At 38.9% G+C, this 15,628-nt stretch overlaps 1 protein-coding gene across 1 annotated transcript in view; it reads left to right on the top strand.

The window, feature by feature from the left end:
- Window positions 1-15,628, top strand: part of gdap2 (ganglioside induced differentiation associated protein 2) — a 60,124-nt gene that overhangs the window by 8,249 nt on the left and 36,247 nt on the right. The window contains exons 3-8 of the mRNA XM_041807037.1: window positions 6,171-6,310; window positions 8,918-9,071; window positions 9,644-9,732; window positions 12,108-12,184; window positions 12,297-12,456; window positions 14,117-14,267. Of these exons, the coding sequence (XP_041662971.1) occupies window positions 6,171-6,310; window positions 8,918-9,071; window positions 9,644-9,732; window positions 12,108-12,184; window positions 12,297-12,456; window positions 14,117-14,267 (771 nt within the window). The remainder of the gene's footprint in view (window positions 1-6,170; window positions 6,311-8,917; window positions 9,072-9,643; window positions 9,733-12,107; window positions 12,185-12,296; window positions 12,457-14,116; window positions 14,268-15,628) is intronic.

Below are 15,628 nucleotides of genomic sequence, written 5' to 3'. Positions count from 1 at the left end.
CAGAGATCCCAGTTTGCCTGCAGAAAAGCTGAGGAAATCTGATTTTATAGGCAGACAGTTCAGAGAAAAAAAGACACCTGGACTTGGTATTTACAGGTTTTTCAGTGATTCATTCCATGTAGCAGCCCTGCTTGATCTAATTTAACAGTACTTTCATTACATTGAAAACTATTTTCCATTCTGATTTCTTTCCTTGAAAAGGTTGTGTGTGGTATATGCACAGTTATTTTTTTCTTATAAATCAAAGCTTTGTAGTCTATTTTCTAAATCATGTGGCTCCACTGTATTCAGCACACGGTTTAGAGAAGATGACTTTAACCTGTTATTTAATTAAACAGATTGGACTTTGATTTGATAGTGATTAGGAAGAGTTTGTCTGCTGTGCACAAATAGACAATTACACAAAAACACTGATCTAAACCAGGTCAAATATGATGATTGATTTGACCTACATACAGGAAATACCTATCATGGCTCTGTACAGTGATAACATGGGTTGATGTACATAAAGGGATTTTTCATGGCTGCTGTCAACCAGTCCTTGGGAACTCTTTATCTGGGGAGGGCATGATTGGGTGTCATGATACCAGCCTAATATGGCATGGCTATAAAAACTAGAAGTCCTAGGCATCCATTATTGGGGGTTTCTTGATTCAATTACCAAAAGAAAAAATGCTGGCGAACTTCTCCACCGAGTCTAAACTACACAAAACCATCTACAACATTCTGTACCAAATCATTGCCAACGTATTAGTGCAGCCTGAGACTGCTGATGATTTAGATAATGGAGGTTGTAAGAGTTTTAAATACTCAGTAACAAAATTGGCTTCTGACGGGCAACAAACACAGTCAAATCATGCCAGTTCTGGTTTCTCTCCACTGACTGGCAGCTTCAGGATTCAGTTCAAGATCCTTTTACTTGCTTTTGTAATCTTGCATGGGCTAACACCACAGCACTTTGTCTGAGTTGTTGCACCATCATCCTCCAGTCAGAGCAATGTGGTTGACACAGCAGATGCTCTTGGATGTTCCAAGGTGCAGACTTAAGACCACATGTGATTGAGATTTTACAGTGGCTGCTCCAAGACAGTGGAAAGTTAACCTGTAAATATTCATGCTGATCAATCCTTTCTTAAAGCTGACCGTGCACTGTATGACTTTAAGCAAGAATTTAGGCCAGAGTTGCCCCTCTTCACAGTTGAGGGAGTGTGTCCCAATCAAGGCAAAAGATTATTTGTCCAAATAATCCTCAAATATGTGGTGTCAGAATGATTACTTTACTCAGAGCCTCCCCGACCTGAAATTATATCAAACATGTTTGATACTTATAATTCTACTTCAGACTGTCTCTGAAGGAGTACCCACAGCAATCAGTGAGAGGTTGCAGACCAGGTAGCATCACCAACCAAATCATGTTAGATAGTTTTACGGCTCACAAACATTAACACAACTATACCTGCATCTCACCCAGGATTTCACCTACATATTCTTTCCACCTGTTTGATTTTTTTTCTGAAACTGTAAGAAAGACCAGGATGGCCAGCAAAGGATTTTGATCTTCCTCCATGTTTGTTTTTATTCCTAAGTAGGGGTGCACCGATTGCAATTTTCTGGCCGATCACCGATCTTTAAAAAGCCTGACTTGCCGATTCCGATTTTTGCCGATACCGATTTTTTTTATAACTGACAGCATACACCTTCAATGTTCCCATCCTATTTTATTGAGTAACACTGAACAATACCCGTGAAACTACACAAACTTGTTGTTTTAACTGCATATGAGGTAGTTCTCTGAAATATTTATGAAAAGTTTAAAGCATTGCTGTCCAAACTACTGAATTATATCAGTTCCTTTAGTCTTTCATTTTTCACATTTTAGTAGGTAGAGGCATATGAATCCAATCTTATTTACAAGGATCGGCTGATCGCCGATCTCCTAAAGTTAAGGAAATCGGCGCCGATACCGATCTTGGCCGATCGATCGGTGCACCCCATTCCTAAGTCATGTTTCATCATGCAAGTTTCTGTGAAATCTAACAGGGCTACAGACAGCAGGTGTGTGGCCACACAGTTAGGTTGAGTTGTCTAGTTTAATCATGTGGAGGATTAGAAAATGAAAAATCTTTTGAAACTGCTCTTATATCTCAGTCTCCCACATTTCATTTATTTTTTTAAGACTTGAAATTTGTGTAGCATGTGCCCATACTAAGATTTACTTGTCTGAAAAAAGCTTTTGACACAAGTTGAGTTTGCCAATTTGAAATTATTTATAAAGCTCCAATTTTCTACTTTTCAATTAGTTTCTTTTTTTTTTTTTTTTTACTGTTCATTTTACTCATAGTTGATGCTTTATAGTGTTTCAAGTCCATATAGCACTTAAGTCAGCATAGGTTGTTTCGATACACAGCAAGAATTAGAGTGTTGATATCTCAGGTTTAAATATTTCAGTTGATTTTAACTCCACTCTGAATGATGTGTCCTTCAGTGTTGGAGTTATCTGCCAGTGTTCATCCACCAGTGTTAGTTACATTCTGTAGAGTCAACTGATCCAAGCTCCACCCACTGCCATTTTAAATCTGGGTGGATATGTGGGTTGAGTTTTCCCATCATGTCCTTGGGCAGAGTTTTAAGATGTGTTGTCTGTTGTACACTAATCCCTGCTGGGATTCCTGTGCTCATGTCTCAGGTGGATTGTTGTTTTTAATATGAGACACTTTTGCAGCCATAGTGAAGTTATCCACTGAGTTCCCCCTGTGAAGATGGTTGGCTAAAGTTCAAAAATCATTCCCACCTTTGAGTTTTTGACGTGGCAAACTCATTTAGCTAAGTTTTAAAAGTGGACTGACCTGTCTCAATAATTTGTAATAAATAACACCAAAAGTGAAAATAAATAATGCCACATTGTATTAAAAGTACTTTTTAACATTTAATAAAATAACACTGTAAGTATAAAGAATTCACCCTAAGTGTAAATTTTAGTTAAAAAACTGAGACTTATATAAAGTTGGGTTAAGTGAGCAAGGGGAAATAAGGGAAATGTAACACTATGGGAGTTGAATTACCAGTGTTGATTTCACTGTGTAAAAGTAAAGAATGACCTGACTTGAAATAGTGTACTGTGTCACCCATGCAGTCACAAGTCGACCAAAATGGGACCCTCTGTCAGCCTGAACAAGTTTCATGGCACTGCATGATAAAAATAACCAAGATGGAATTATTTTTACACCTATAGTATTAAAGAGTATCCAAGTATCAAGGTTTTGACATCCTTTGAGGGAGAAGTTCTAGATTTTGCACAAATGTTGATGTGAAGTTGAGGATTATCTGATTCGACTTTGGGGTCTGTAGGCCAAGCTCACTCTTGTTTAAAAATTGATATCCTTATTACCTCTGCCTCTTCTAGTTATTATTATTATTATTAACTTCAACCTGATATCATAAGTTTGTCAAAAGTTATTATTTCAATGATCCAAGGTGTTGAACAACTTCAATTCATGGCAGTACTGCAGCCCCATCATATCCAAATCTTGATCCAGGCAATCTGCCTAGATACCCCTTTCATGGAAGCCTGATAAAAGTTTGGGCAAAGTATCAGCAATTTAAAACATGATAAATGTGCCAGTTTGTTGAACACAAAGGAAGTAGGAGTAGCACAGGCACAGATGCTGTCAGAGGAGGGTTACATTACTAGAAAATCCAGGAGTAGGAACACAAACCTGGCAGGTATTTTTAGCTGCAGTTTTAGGTCTGTAGTGCAAGCACTGCCTGTGTTTCTCAACGTGGACCATTTCAGAGTCCAGGTCACCTCATAAATCCTCTTTATGGAGTAACACATGACCATCCGGTGCCCGACTTGGCAGAGTTTCTGTGTAAAGGCCTTGTTGTTGTAGCGTCCCTCCCCTGTTCAGTCATCATCAGCAGCAGGCACATTCCTGCTGCAGAAACGTGACCAGACCTCTAGGAACAACTGAGCCTCGAGCACATTCAGCTTGTGACCACTTTGTCACACTTTCACATATATGCCTGAGTGGTGAACAGTGCCACAATAGTTATATTTACCACTTTGGGGAATCATGCAGTTCAGTACATTTTTAAAGAGACAGCTATTAAGAAAAGAAAAATGGATCTTTGTAAAAGTTTCCTTTGGATGTAATTCCCCTTCTCAGATTTGTCTTGAGCACATTTGAGGTTGAGAAGTCAACCATTAAAAAGTTGAAGCAGCACAGAAAACTTGTGGTCAGCGTGTAAACCAACTAACTTTACAGACCCAGCTGCTCAGGATTAAATGTGACAGGGAGTTGTCAGTCTCATCAACATAATAGTTGATGAGACTGACAACTTCCTGCAGACAGTAGCAGAGTTTTTCAGTACGCAACTAACTTTTGCGTAGCAGAGTAGAGACTGAAATGTTTTTGGTGACATATCCTTGAATGTAACCTCGAATATACCTGGCTGCAATGCAGTACTATCTGCAGACAGTGGTAGTAGCACATGAGGCCAGTATGCAGTGGTTGCAATATTGAAAACGCTGTCTCAAGCCATCTTTAGATCAACGTTGAAATGCAAAAAGGTGGAGCTGAGGTGAGTCTTGAGCTTCCTCATGAACAGCCACACTATGCTGGCTTCTAGTCATAGTAGCCCTGACTGTAATTATACACAACTCTATCAAAATGGGTGGGTTTTGAAAAAAATACCCAGTGTGTGTCCATAAAGACATGAACCATCCATCCATTATCTTAACAGTTTATCCCAGTCAGTTACAGGGCTGAGATACAAAGACAGACAAGCAGCCATGCTCACACTCACACCTACAGGCAATTTTGAATCACCAGTTGACATAATGAGCATGTCTTTGGATTGTGGGAGGAAACAGGAGAACCTGAGGAGAAACCATCCCTGCGCCTGGGCAGGGCTAGAGTGGGATTTATTTTTAGCCCTGGGGTTTCATGGCTCAGACCAGCCAACTTTGGTTCACAACCTCAAACTAGAGTTATATAATTGTGGATTTAGTTTAAAAAGTATAAGAGGTGTTTTTAAACAATACTTAGGTGTTTTTTTTATGCAGCTTTAGGTCTAAATGAGTTAAGGTGACTTTACATACCCCTTTTCCACCCTTTGACCAAGTTTTGAACAGCTTTTTTTCAGAATGGTTGTTTTGATGTGTCTCCTTAAATGCAAATCAGCTTTTTCTCACTCCATCTCTCTACTCCACCAGGTGAGAGTTGGGTGTTATAATAATGACTCAATATGATGCCACAGCGGGCAGAGATTCTGAACAGACCCTTAGATTTCTTGTTTCCAGACATAAATACCCCATGAACAATGGCCGGGGTTGCCTTATCACACATTCTGTGGGTTAGACGATACTCCAGATACTCAAATATATATGCAGAAATACAAAAAGTAGGCTTTTCGTTTTATTTTCCTTTTAATTCTTGCCATTCTGTTTCTTAAGCAATACTTTTCACCAAAGCATCCACCCTGTTGTAGACAAGACTCTGTGAAACAGCATCATAGTGCTGTGACTGCCTCCCTGGTCTGTTCCCCGGTAACAGTTAATTTCTGGCAGCATGATCTGCTATGTATTGTGACTTTTAATTAATTGACTTAAGAAGGACAATTTAAAAAACAAAGTCTTCATTCTCGATGCAGAAGGCTGAACTTGTCTTGTGACTAAACACTTTCCACACATTTTCATATGATTCCTCATTTTTCTTCCCAAACAAACCACAGAGTGCCAGAGAGTGAAGCAATGGCTCTACTGGAGCAATAAAAATAGGCATTTAACTTTGGCTGAATGTGTAAATGACTTTGGTTAAATGGGCCTGCAAGCAGCCAAACAATTACTTTCCCAGTGTTTTGCGCTGCGATAAAACTTTAATGGCCCTTGTGCAGATATTTGGAGGTAATGGGAATGAATAATGAAACAGGCTTTAAAAATACAAAAGAATAGAAAGAAAATATGGGAATAGACCACACGAGGGCTCAGAAATACTTCAACAAACAGCAGCCAAACATGCAGGATTCAGAGAAATAAAATTAAATAGTTGTTATGTGAAGCCAGAAAACCTTCAAGTGTATTGTTTGTTCCAACGTTTTCTGTTTCAAATTATCATCTTAATCAGACACACAGTTTTAATCCTGATCCACATGTTTTCTTTCCTCGCCAGCGCTGGCGATGTTGCTCTGCTGAACTGCACCGCCATCGTGAACACAAGCAATGAGATGCTGACGGACAAGAATCCAGTGTCCGACAGCATCCATCAATATGCCGGGCCCGAACTCCGAGACGAGCTGCTCCGATTCAAAGGTAGAGTTGAGGGGGGAAATCATGGAAAGATGAGCCTCAACTTTATTTTAATTTAGAGTTTTGCTAATCTGCCTTGTCAGGTAGAGGCTCAAATATGGATGCAGGAGGCAAAAATGTCCCCAAGTATTTATGCAAATTAACTGGTGGTTTTAAAGGATATTCAGTAATCAGCTACATTATGATTTACTGAATTGAATTGTGATGATGCCAATATTGCTTTATGTTTCAGCATATAATCTGAAACTTAAAGACATTCAGAAAAGCTCCACTGCTGCTCTCTATTAAAATGCAAAGAGAAGACCAAACAGAAATTTAGCTGAAATGTAAGTCATACTAAAGTCTTTGCAAGACCATTGAAAGATGTCAGGGCTAAAGGAAAAATCTTTAACTATACATGAAAACTAAACAACTACGGAAGCGGATTAGGGCCATTTTTGATGGAGAAAATAATTTTGGGCAAGTCAAGATTAAAGTCAAAATGAGAATAAAGTCAAAATTTCGAGAACAAAGTGGAAACACAATTTTGAAATTAAAGTCGAAATGACGAGGAAAAAAGTCGAAATGACGAGAATAATGTTGAAACACAATTTCAAGTATAAAGTCGAAATGACGAGAAAAAGTCGAAACTTGTTTCGAGAATCATGCCTATCTCTACAAAATGCCTTATGCCTCATATCAATGAATATGTGAAATTATACCTCATTATTGGATTTAACAACAAAGAGATTTTTTCTCATTGCCACATAAAGACACGGCGTCTATGATCCACTGTTAGTAATAACAAGTTTCTATTTTTTTCTCATCGTTTCGACTTTAATCTCGAAATTGTGTTTCCACTTTATTCTCAAAATTTTGGCTTCATTCTCGAAATTTCGACTTTTTCTCATCATTTTGACTTTAATCTCAGCTTGCCCAAAATTATTTTCTCCATCAAAAATGGCCCTAATCCGCTTCCGTAAAATAACAAAGCAAGAAAATGCAATTTTATTGATAAAGCACTATTCATAGAGCTATTGAAAGTGCTTACAGGAAGAATAAACAGAACATTTTAAACATGAAGAGAAAATGACTAAAAAATAAGAAAATAAAATGGAAATAGAAATGAAAGATTAGAATGAAAACTGGCATAAAGTAGAAATACCAAATTAAGATGCCGAATATATTAGATTTAGAAGTCTTGCCTGCCAGTTGAATGCCTCCACAAGGTTTTCAATTGGAGGACAGGAAAGTGCAGTGGTGGGCCAAGTAGGAGGGCTATGGTGTTTCCTGTGGTAGAATGATTTGAAGAAGTTTCATAAGCAAAGGCTGAACATGAGGGAAGATGGCTAATGACTTCTAGAGATTTTATCTGTAAGCCAGAGAAAATCATTTTGCAGAAAATCCCTTATAGCATTCTTGAAATATTGCATTCACAAGCAAGGGATGCACACAAGCCCAATGTATTTCAACTTTGACCTATGATTTCCAAAATTTAACAAGTTTGTCCTTGAGTCAAGTCGAACGTTTGTGCAAAGTTTGAGGAAAATCCAACAATACATACTTTAGATTTCATGTTCACAATGACCCAGACATACAGACGGACCTAAAGTTATGATAACACCAGTCTCAGCTGTCACCTGCACAGAGGCATAATGGATGATCAAACAAAGGGTTTGAAGCAAGAATCAGAGTTTAAAATGGGACATATGTTGATTTTTTTCTTGTATTTTTTTAAGTTGTGTGTTGGATTATTCTTCAAAGTAATGAGCAGCTGAAGCCATATTCTCAACACGACCAAAAATGTGATAGTGTGCCAAAGTCACTGACTATAGAGTCACAAAGATGCAAATTCAGGACATTCAGAGCCTCTCCCACTTCAGACTATAAACAGCAAACGTGTTCAGTATTTATGTTTAGAAGTTGTGTTTGGTGGGAACTCCACAGACATTTGAGCAGGCATGAGCAGGATTGTTGCATGGAACTGAGAAATGGCCAGTCAGGAAGAAAGCTGACTTAGGTAGGAAGTACAACAAACACAGTTATAGCAACGATTGTAAACATGAAGTTTAAAATTAGACGGACAACAGAAATGGAGAAGCAATTTAATGTTGTGCGGCAACAACACACTGTTTATACAGCATGTCCTGTGAAACATAGAGCATGCCACAAATAAATTGACATGGGAGGGAGGTGGACCAAAATTGCAACAGAAATGGATGTAGCAGGGTGCTAACAGCTAGCCACATTTAGCTTGTGTACTCTAAAGTTGAAAATGTCTGTGTGAGATTTGGAGTGGAGTGGAGTTGATGAAGAAAATCTGTGAGGTATGGAACAAGATGGCCACATACTACAAGAACAAAACTGTGAAATCTGTTGTTATTTGTCACCATGTGCAGGCTCTCTCATATTAAAAAACAGCTTTAGATTTTAAATATCTTCTAGTGTGTTCGAGGCCTTAGGCTCACAAAAGTCTGAAAAAGCTTACAAAGTTTACAAATGAAACACTGGTAGAACCATGAAAAACAAATTGGAATGTGTCAGCAGCCTTAAAAGCTATAAACAATTTTTAATGTGCAAAACGGACTATTATGAATGATAACCCCACTGTGTTTTCATGTTTGTGTGCAGGGTGTCGAACAGGGGAGGCCAAGTTGACCAAAGGCTTCAACCTGGCAGCAAGGTTCATCATCCACACGGTGGGACCAAAATACAAAGCAAAGTACCGAACGGCTGCAGAGAGCTCGCTCTACAGCTGTTACAGGAACATCATGCAGCTGGCAGTGTAAGAACCACAAAATCAGTCAGTTTTTTTAACAGGCAGGCTTAATTTGGTTTACCACTGTGATTGTTAGCATCTGGAAAAGCAACATGTTATGTAAATTATGTAGAATTAATTTGTTCCATCGAGATGATTCGACAGATTTTTCTCAGAGTTCAACTTCATCATCCTCCCTCAGATATGATTTGTTTGATAAATATTTGTGCCTGAAGAGTTGCAAATGCACAATGATTTATGACAAACTCCAAGCTCTTTTTAAGTAGAATTTAACCCTAGATCAGTGAGCAGGAGTTGGCTTTCAATCTTTGATAACCTATGTGAACATCACATTTTTACATGTAAAAAATTAAACGCCCAGACAAAGTTATGGTTGGGCCCTTGAAGATAAAATAAACAAAGCTCTGTGACTAGTCTTATATGATTTTTTTTTACCTTTGTAATAGAGAAGAACTTATTTTTGTGATACCAAAGTGTCTTGGTGTTATGTTGGTTTGACAGTTGTGTGAGGAAACCATTAAACAAACTGTAGATGTGGGGAACCATATGAGAGACTCTTCTTCTTTTTATTACCTCAGAGAGAAGTCGATGTCATCTGTCGGTATCTGTGTTGTGAGCACGACTAAGAGAGGTTACCCACTGGAGGATGCCACACACATCGCCTTCAGTAAGACTCACTCTCACACATACAGCTTTTTGTCAGGGAGGTACAGACATGTTCACAACTCCTGATAAATATCATGCTATTTTCTGGCTTTGCACAAACAGACTCATTTGCACTTACAAAATAGTTTTGCCTTGGAAACTCAATTACGCAACATCAAACACAAAGGGTCATCACTGTATTTGTATCAAATTGAGTCAACAAATTACACGGGCAGGCACTCTAATTTAGTTATAACCCGGAGAAACTGTGTTGTTTGTGACAGACTTTAAGTGACATGTTCTCTTAAGCACACATGATGATGATAAGATCATATTCTGATTATAGCAGCAACAAAACTGTTTTGTAGATGCACCAAAACATAATATGGATCCAGTGACCTTAAGGTGTATTTACAAAATCCACATAAAGGTGTATAATGAAGCTAAATGGGCCCATCACAGACACAGTTTACAGGCAGAAGCTGAAAAGAGAGGGTGTAGAGTTTGTCTAGTAGAAGTGGACTGTTCTTAAGATGACTGGAAAAACTGAAAGTAAGTGGACAGGGATTGCGAAAGACCGTAAAGGAGATGTTTGATCAGGCTGTCCAAAGAAGTCAGTTGATTTGGATAAGTAGGAGAAAACAACCAGAACAATTAAGTTATTTTCTTTCTCTCTTTTCTCCTCTCTTCTCTCATGAAAATGGAGGAGTAGGGACTGACTAGACTATGTATCACCCATCCTTTTCTCTCATTTTTCTTCAAACTCTTCTCTCCTTTTTGTATTTTCTCTGCTATGATTTGGTCCCAGGTTTATAGGTTTTTAGATAAGGCACAAACAAGTGTTGTGGGTTGACGTGATTGACAGTAAGAGTGGAGTGCCTCTGGGACGCCAGAGTTCACTGTCCAGTCTCCCAGAGGTGTTGTGAAGAGAAGCTCCTACTTAACAACCTTGGGGAAGTGATAGGGTATGCAATTTATCAGTAATGCATAGCAGCATAATTGTGATTTGGGGTTTCTTCACTATGCACTTATCCTTATCCTTTCATGAGGACACTCGTATTTTATATTTGTGATTTTTTGAATGTTTTGCTGAATTACAGCTACAGGAAATTGTAGAAAGTCTTACTTTCAATTACAATAAGAGTGAAAGGTAGATTATAAACACCTAGACCAGTGGTACTCAACCTTGCCTTACTCAGGAGCCAAATGGACGACAACATATTTTTGAAAGGGCCACAATGGCACTCTTTTTCACACCCCACAATAATGCAGTATTAATCATCAGTTCATTACAGATGCTTAAATAAAATGTCTAGTGTTTTGACATTTTTATTCAAGAGAACATCAGGTACTCCATGAGTGTGGAGGCTCTATCATAATGATCATCACAGAGTCTGAATGCAGAACAGCATCAGCAGGAAGCTGCTGCAGAAAATCACTGAAATGAAGGTATGAGAATCTTCGGCTTTGAAAAGAGACGTCACAACTCAGTTTTCAGTTAACTTACTGTAGAGATGCACCTGAGGAATTCTGTCTGTCTCTCTCATGTTTTCTCACTCTCACAAGCATGCAATGGTAATATGTGGTTTAAAAGATGGTTTACCTGGGCTGCCTGCTTGAACATTATATGTGGAGCCACATGTTGCAAAATACCCTCATGTGGCTCCAGAGCCACGGGTTGAGTACCACTGCCCTAGATGGTTTCAACCAGTTTATCTGTGTTTTAGTAAAATTTTACTTGTTTCATTATATCCTGATAAAATATCCTCATTCATAAGTCTAAATGCCTAATCCCAGCATTGCACAGAAGCTTTGGGTTTAAACTTTACTTTAATAGACCTAGTCTCTCCATTTTTTAAACTTTAGTTTCCTTTATTTTAGACCAACACTAGGCTAAATTACTGAGTATGTATGTATATATATAGATATATGTTTCTTTTCTACATATTTGTTAGTCCTTTTATGGTGTATCTATTCTTATGTTCTTATTATATCAGTACTTACTTAACCTGGTGCTCCAACAACAACATGCTGAGATCAGTTGAGTTCATCTATTTTTCTAAAATTTGAAACAATTCAGAGTTTCAGTAAAACAGGTCAGGACTGTATAGCTTTCATAGCTTTTTGCTAGACTGGTGTTATAAAAAACTCAATTAAGTACAAGATTTGTTAGCTTAATGGAAATAAGAACTAAATTTTATTCCTTTTTCCTCAAATGTGAGGTTCTTTATCTTCATACCTCTAAGAGGCCTTTAGAACTGTTCGCATAAAATTGAGGGAATTTTTTTTTTCTTGTTGTTTTAACAAATCTGTGTTGGGAAATTTTCTCAGTTTTGTTATGTTGCCATATCAATAGTATGTCTTCACATTTACAAATATGTGTGATTGTGTTCCCAGGAACAGTTCGCAGGTTTCTGGAGAATCATGGAAACAGCCTGGAGGCGGTGGTCTTTGCTGTGTCTGAAACAGAGGAGGTTTGTACAGCTGGAGCCTGTGCCTTTCCTTTTGACTGCATCCAATAACAAGCAATCACGTTTATATCTTTGGACACAATGTGATTACTTGCACCTGTGTGTCTTCTTTCAGCTGGTGTTTAAGAAGTTACTGCCTCTGTACTACCCTCGCTCTGAGGAAGAAGAGAAGGCCTTCCTGCCTCTCATCCCAGCTGACATCGGAAACTCTGAGGGTGAACCCGTCGTCCCAGAGAGACAGATCCGCATTGCTGAGAAACCGGGCACGCTGGAAGGTAGACAACTAAAATAAATATAATGTGATGTTCCCCAGCATTAGGAGGGATACCGTGAGATTCACTTTTTAGTTGGTAATCTAATTTGAGAAGAAGGCGTTTTATTTTTCGACGTGGTTGATGTTTCCAAATTTCCTTTGCTGCCAGTTAGTATAGTCCGAAATTATTGACATACCAGAAAAGTTGGTTAAATATGTTTTTTCCTTGATTTCATGGTCACTGTTCTTAAACCAGGTAACATTTTTCCCTCTTTGTTTAATTTTTGACATAAGCATTAAATTTGCTGTTTTTAGTCATACGTACATGCAGGTCATGCTGAAAATTTCAGAAACTCTTCTTGATTTCTGTGCATGTGAAAATCCAGCTTCAGTTCAAACTTGTCTTTCGTCTCTTCAGTTAACAAACTCTGGGTTTTGTTTCATTTTTTAAAGATGTTAGTTTTTGGGTGGAGAGGATTTGAAAGCAACACCAGCACATGTGTTAGTTTGTGGTTTCTGCTTCGAGCTTGTTGCCTCCATTGACCTCCAGTCTGATATCTGCTGGCCTGATGCTTCAAAGGGGCAAAATGTGTCTTCTGGGTATTGATCCAAAGCAAGCAGAGCCGCTTTCGATTGCAGACCAATAACAACAGGCTGATGTATACACACTGACAGACACACATGCCTATTTGGATGTAGATGAGATGCATGGTCATGCATGCGGCTGAACCGTACATGCGGTCCCATGAAACGAGACACAGATTTGAACCTGAGCCTTTATGCTGTCGTCTGAATTTATGACCTCACTGGCAGCTCCACACAAACACACACAAACAATTTCATGCTTTCAGATGAATTAGAATCTGAAAAATTAAAATAAGATGAGCAAGAGAGAACTGAAAGGATGAGGCAGACCTCTGACAGGAAAACGTCATTTAAAGGTCACATATTTTACCCCTTTAAGACAAGTTTATTTTGGTCTCAGAGGTCCCCAAAACATGCCTGTGAGGTTTGTTGGTGAGAAAACACTCCAGTATTGGATTTTTGCATGTCCAAAAACCTCTCTTTCAGCCCTGCTCAGAAAGAGCTGTATCTGTGTCTGTGGCTTTAAATGTTACTAAGCTGTCTGACCCACCCCCTGACTACAACCCTCTCAGGAATGGATGTGGCTTAATGGATGTGGCTCCTCTGATCCTAGGAAGATCAAGAGAGGGGTGCGGAACTTTCTTCCAAGCGGGGACAGCCAACCAAACTTGGGGGTGGTGCTGACTCCCTATATGACATCATGAGTGGAAAATCTGACAATGGCTTGTTTCAGCACACATTTTCTGAAGGGGAGGCTTGGATTTTTCTGATTCTTGGGAGGATTGTGGAGAAGCCAGGGGCACATATTTTGCGAGAAAAGCCTGAAAAGGTGTGTTTTGCAAAATATGTGACATTGAAGAGTCGAAAAAGAAGCAGTGTCTTATATTATTTGTTAGTTAAGTTTAAATATACTAATGGATTTACTGGTGTTTGTTGTGTCATCCTATGGGTGTATTTTACTGAATATGTAATTATGGTATTTTTTGCATCAAATTTCTCCATAACTCTTTGCTACCTCCATCATAATGAACTGAATCAGGTGAATCTAAAGTAAATCACTGTTTATCATTCATTTGTTTGCTAATTGTTTGTTTTAGATGACTCTGAAGAGGAGAGTCTGGAGTCAGACCTGGGTCAGGTGGGAACTCACGCTTTTGCCAGGATGGAGGGAGACGTGGACAAACAGAGGAAACAGATCCTGCAGGGGCAGATGTCCGAGGCTGCGATTCAGAAACAACACCAGAGAAAGTAAGATTCAGAGAAGACGCTAAAACTGGATGAAATATTGTAAGATTGTAATGCCTCCTACATATTTTGCATTTTCAGCAGTCTTTTAAATTTCTGGTGTGCTTAAATGTACGATATGGATCTCATATGACATGAAGTTTGATGTATGCAGACTGAACAATGACAAATCCCACTAAAAACCACTGAACCGCATGCTACGATGTACACGCTGCTGTGGAGGAAATAAACGCCATCAGCGTGCATCATCCATCTACGCTGTCAGTGCTGTGGTAACTAATGAAACAAAGAAACAATAATGTTGTAATCTTAATATTTAGCTGCTTAGAAAAATATCTGAGGTCAAGATTTTCCTCCTTGTTGGAATCTAACAAACGTCTGCTTTTTGTCATTGTCTCCATTCCAGGGCTAACTTGCTTGTTTGTTGGCCCCACAGTAGGAAAAAAAAATATTTTTATCCTCATTAATTGACACTAAGTACCCCGACATGACGGTGTGAAAACAGATTTTTTTTTTTTGCAAATTTATGAAAATAAAATACTGAAATATCACATTGGCAAAAGTTTTCAGAGCCTTATAAATTTAGCTCAGGTTCTTCCCATTGTGCTGGATCATTACTGATATGTTTCTAAACCTTGACTGGAGTCCACCTGTGGTAAATTAAAATTATTGGACATGGTTTGGAAAGGCACACACCTCTTTATAGAAGGCCTCCCAGCTGACAATGCATATCAGAGCAGAAACCAAGCCATGAGGTCAAAGGAACTGCCTGCAGAGCTCAGAGACAGGATTGTTGCAAGGCAGAGGTCTGTGGAAGGCTACTAAAAATGTCTGCTGCACTGAAGATTCCCAAGAGCACAGTGATCTCCATAATTATCAAATGGAAGAATTTTGGTACAACCAGGACTCTTCCAAAATGCATCAACTGGCCAAACTGAGCATATCAGGGGAGAAAGGTCTTAGTAAGAGAGGTGACCAAGTCCAGATGGTCACTTTGACTGAACTCCAGAGGTCCTGTTTGGAGATGAGGCAAAATCCCAGAAGGAAAACCCTACTGACCTGAGCTTTATGGCAGAGTGGCTAGATGGATGCCTCTCTTCAGTGCAACACACATGAACACATATTTTGATACATATGCTGTACATTTGTTTGAAGATAGCACAGTTGCCAGACTGTCAACCACATGAAATTTAAGCTCCTCTGGTCAGAGGATCACGACTTACTCTGTGATTCAAGGGGTGTGCACACAGCTGCATCCCTCACTGGAGAAAAGGCAAAATGAAAACTGGATGAAGGCAGAAGCCTGCCAAAAATGTCAGGACAGGGCCATGCTCCATACAGCAACAAAAGAAGTAAATGAATAG

This window comes from Cheilinus undulatus, linkage group 15 (genome assembly GCF_018320785.1).
Source record: "Cheilinus undulatus linkage group 15, ASM1832078v1, whole genome shotgun sequence".
NCBI lineage: Eukaryota > Metazoa > Chordata > Actinopteri > Labriformes > Labridae > Cheilinus > Cheilinus undulatus.
This window is presented reverse-complemented; position numbering and strand designations above follow the sequence as displayed.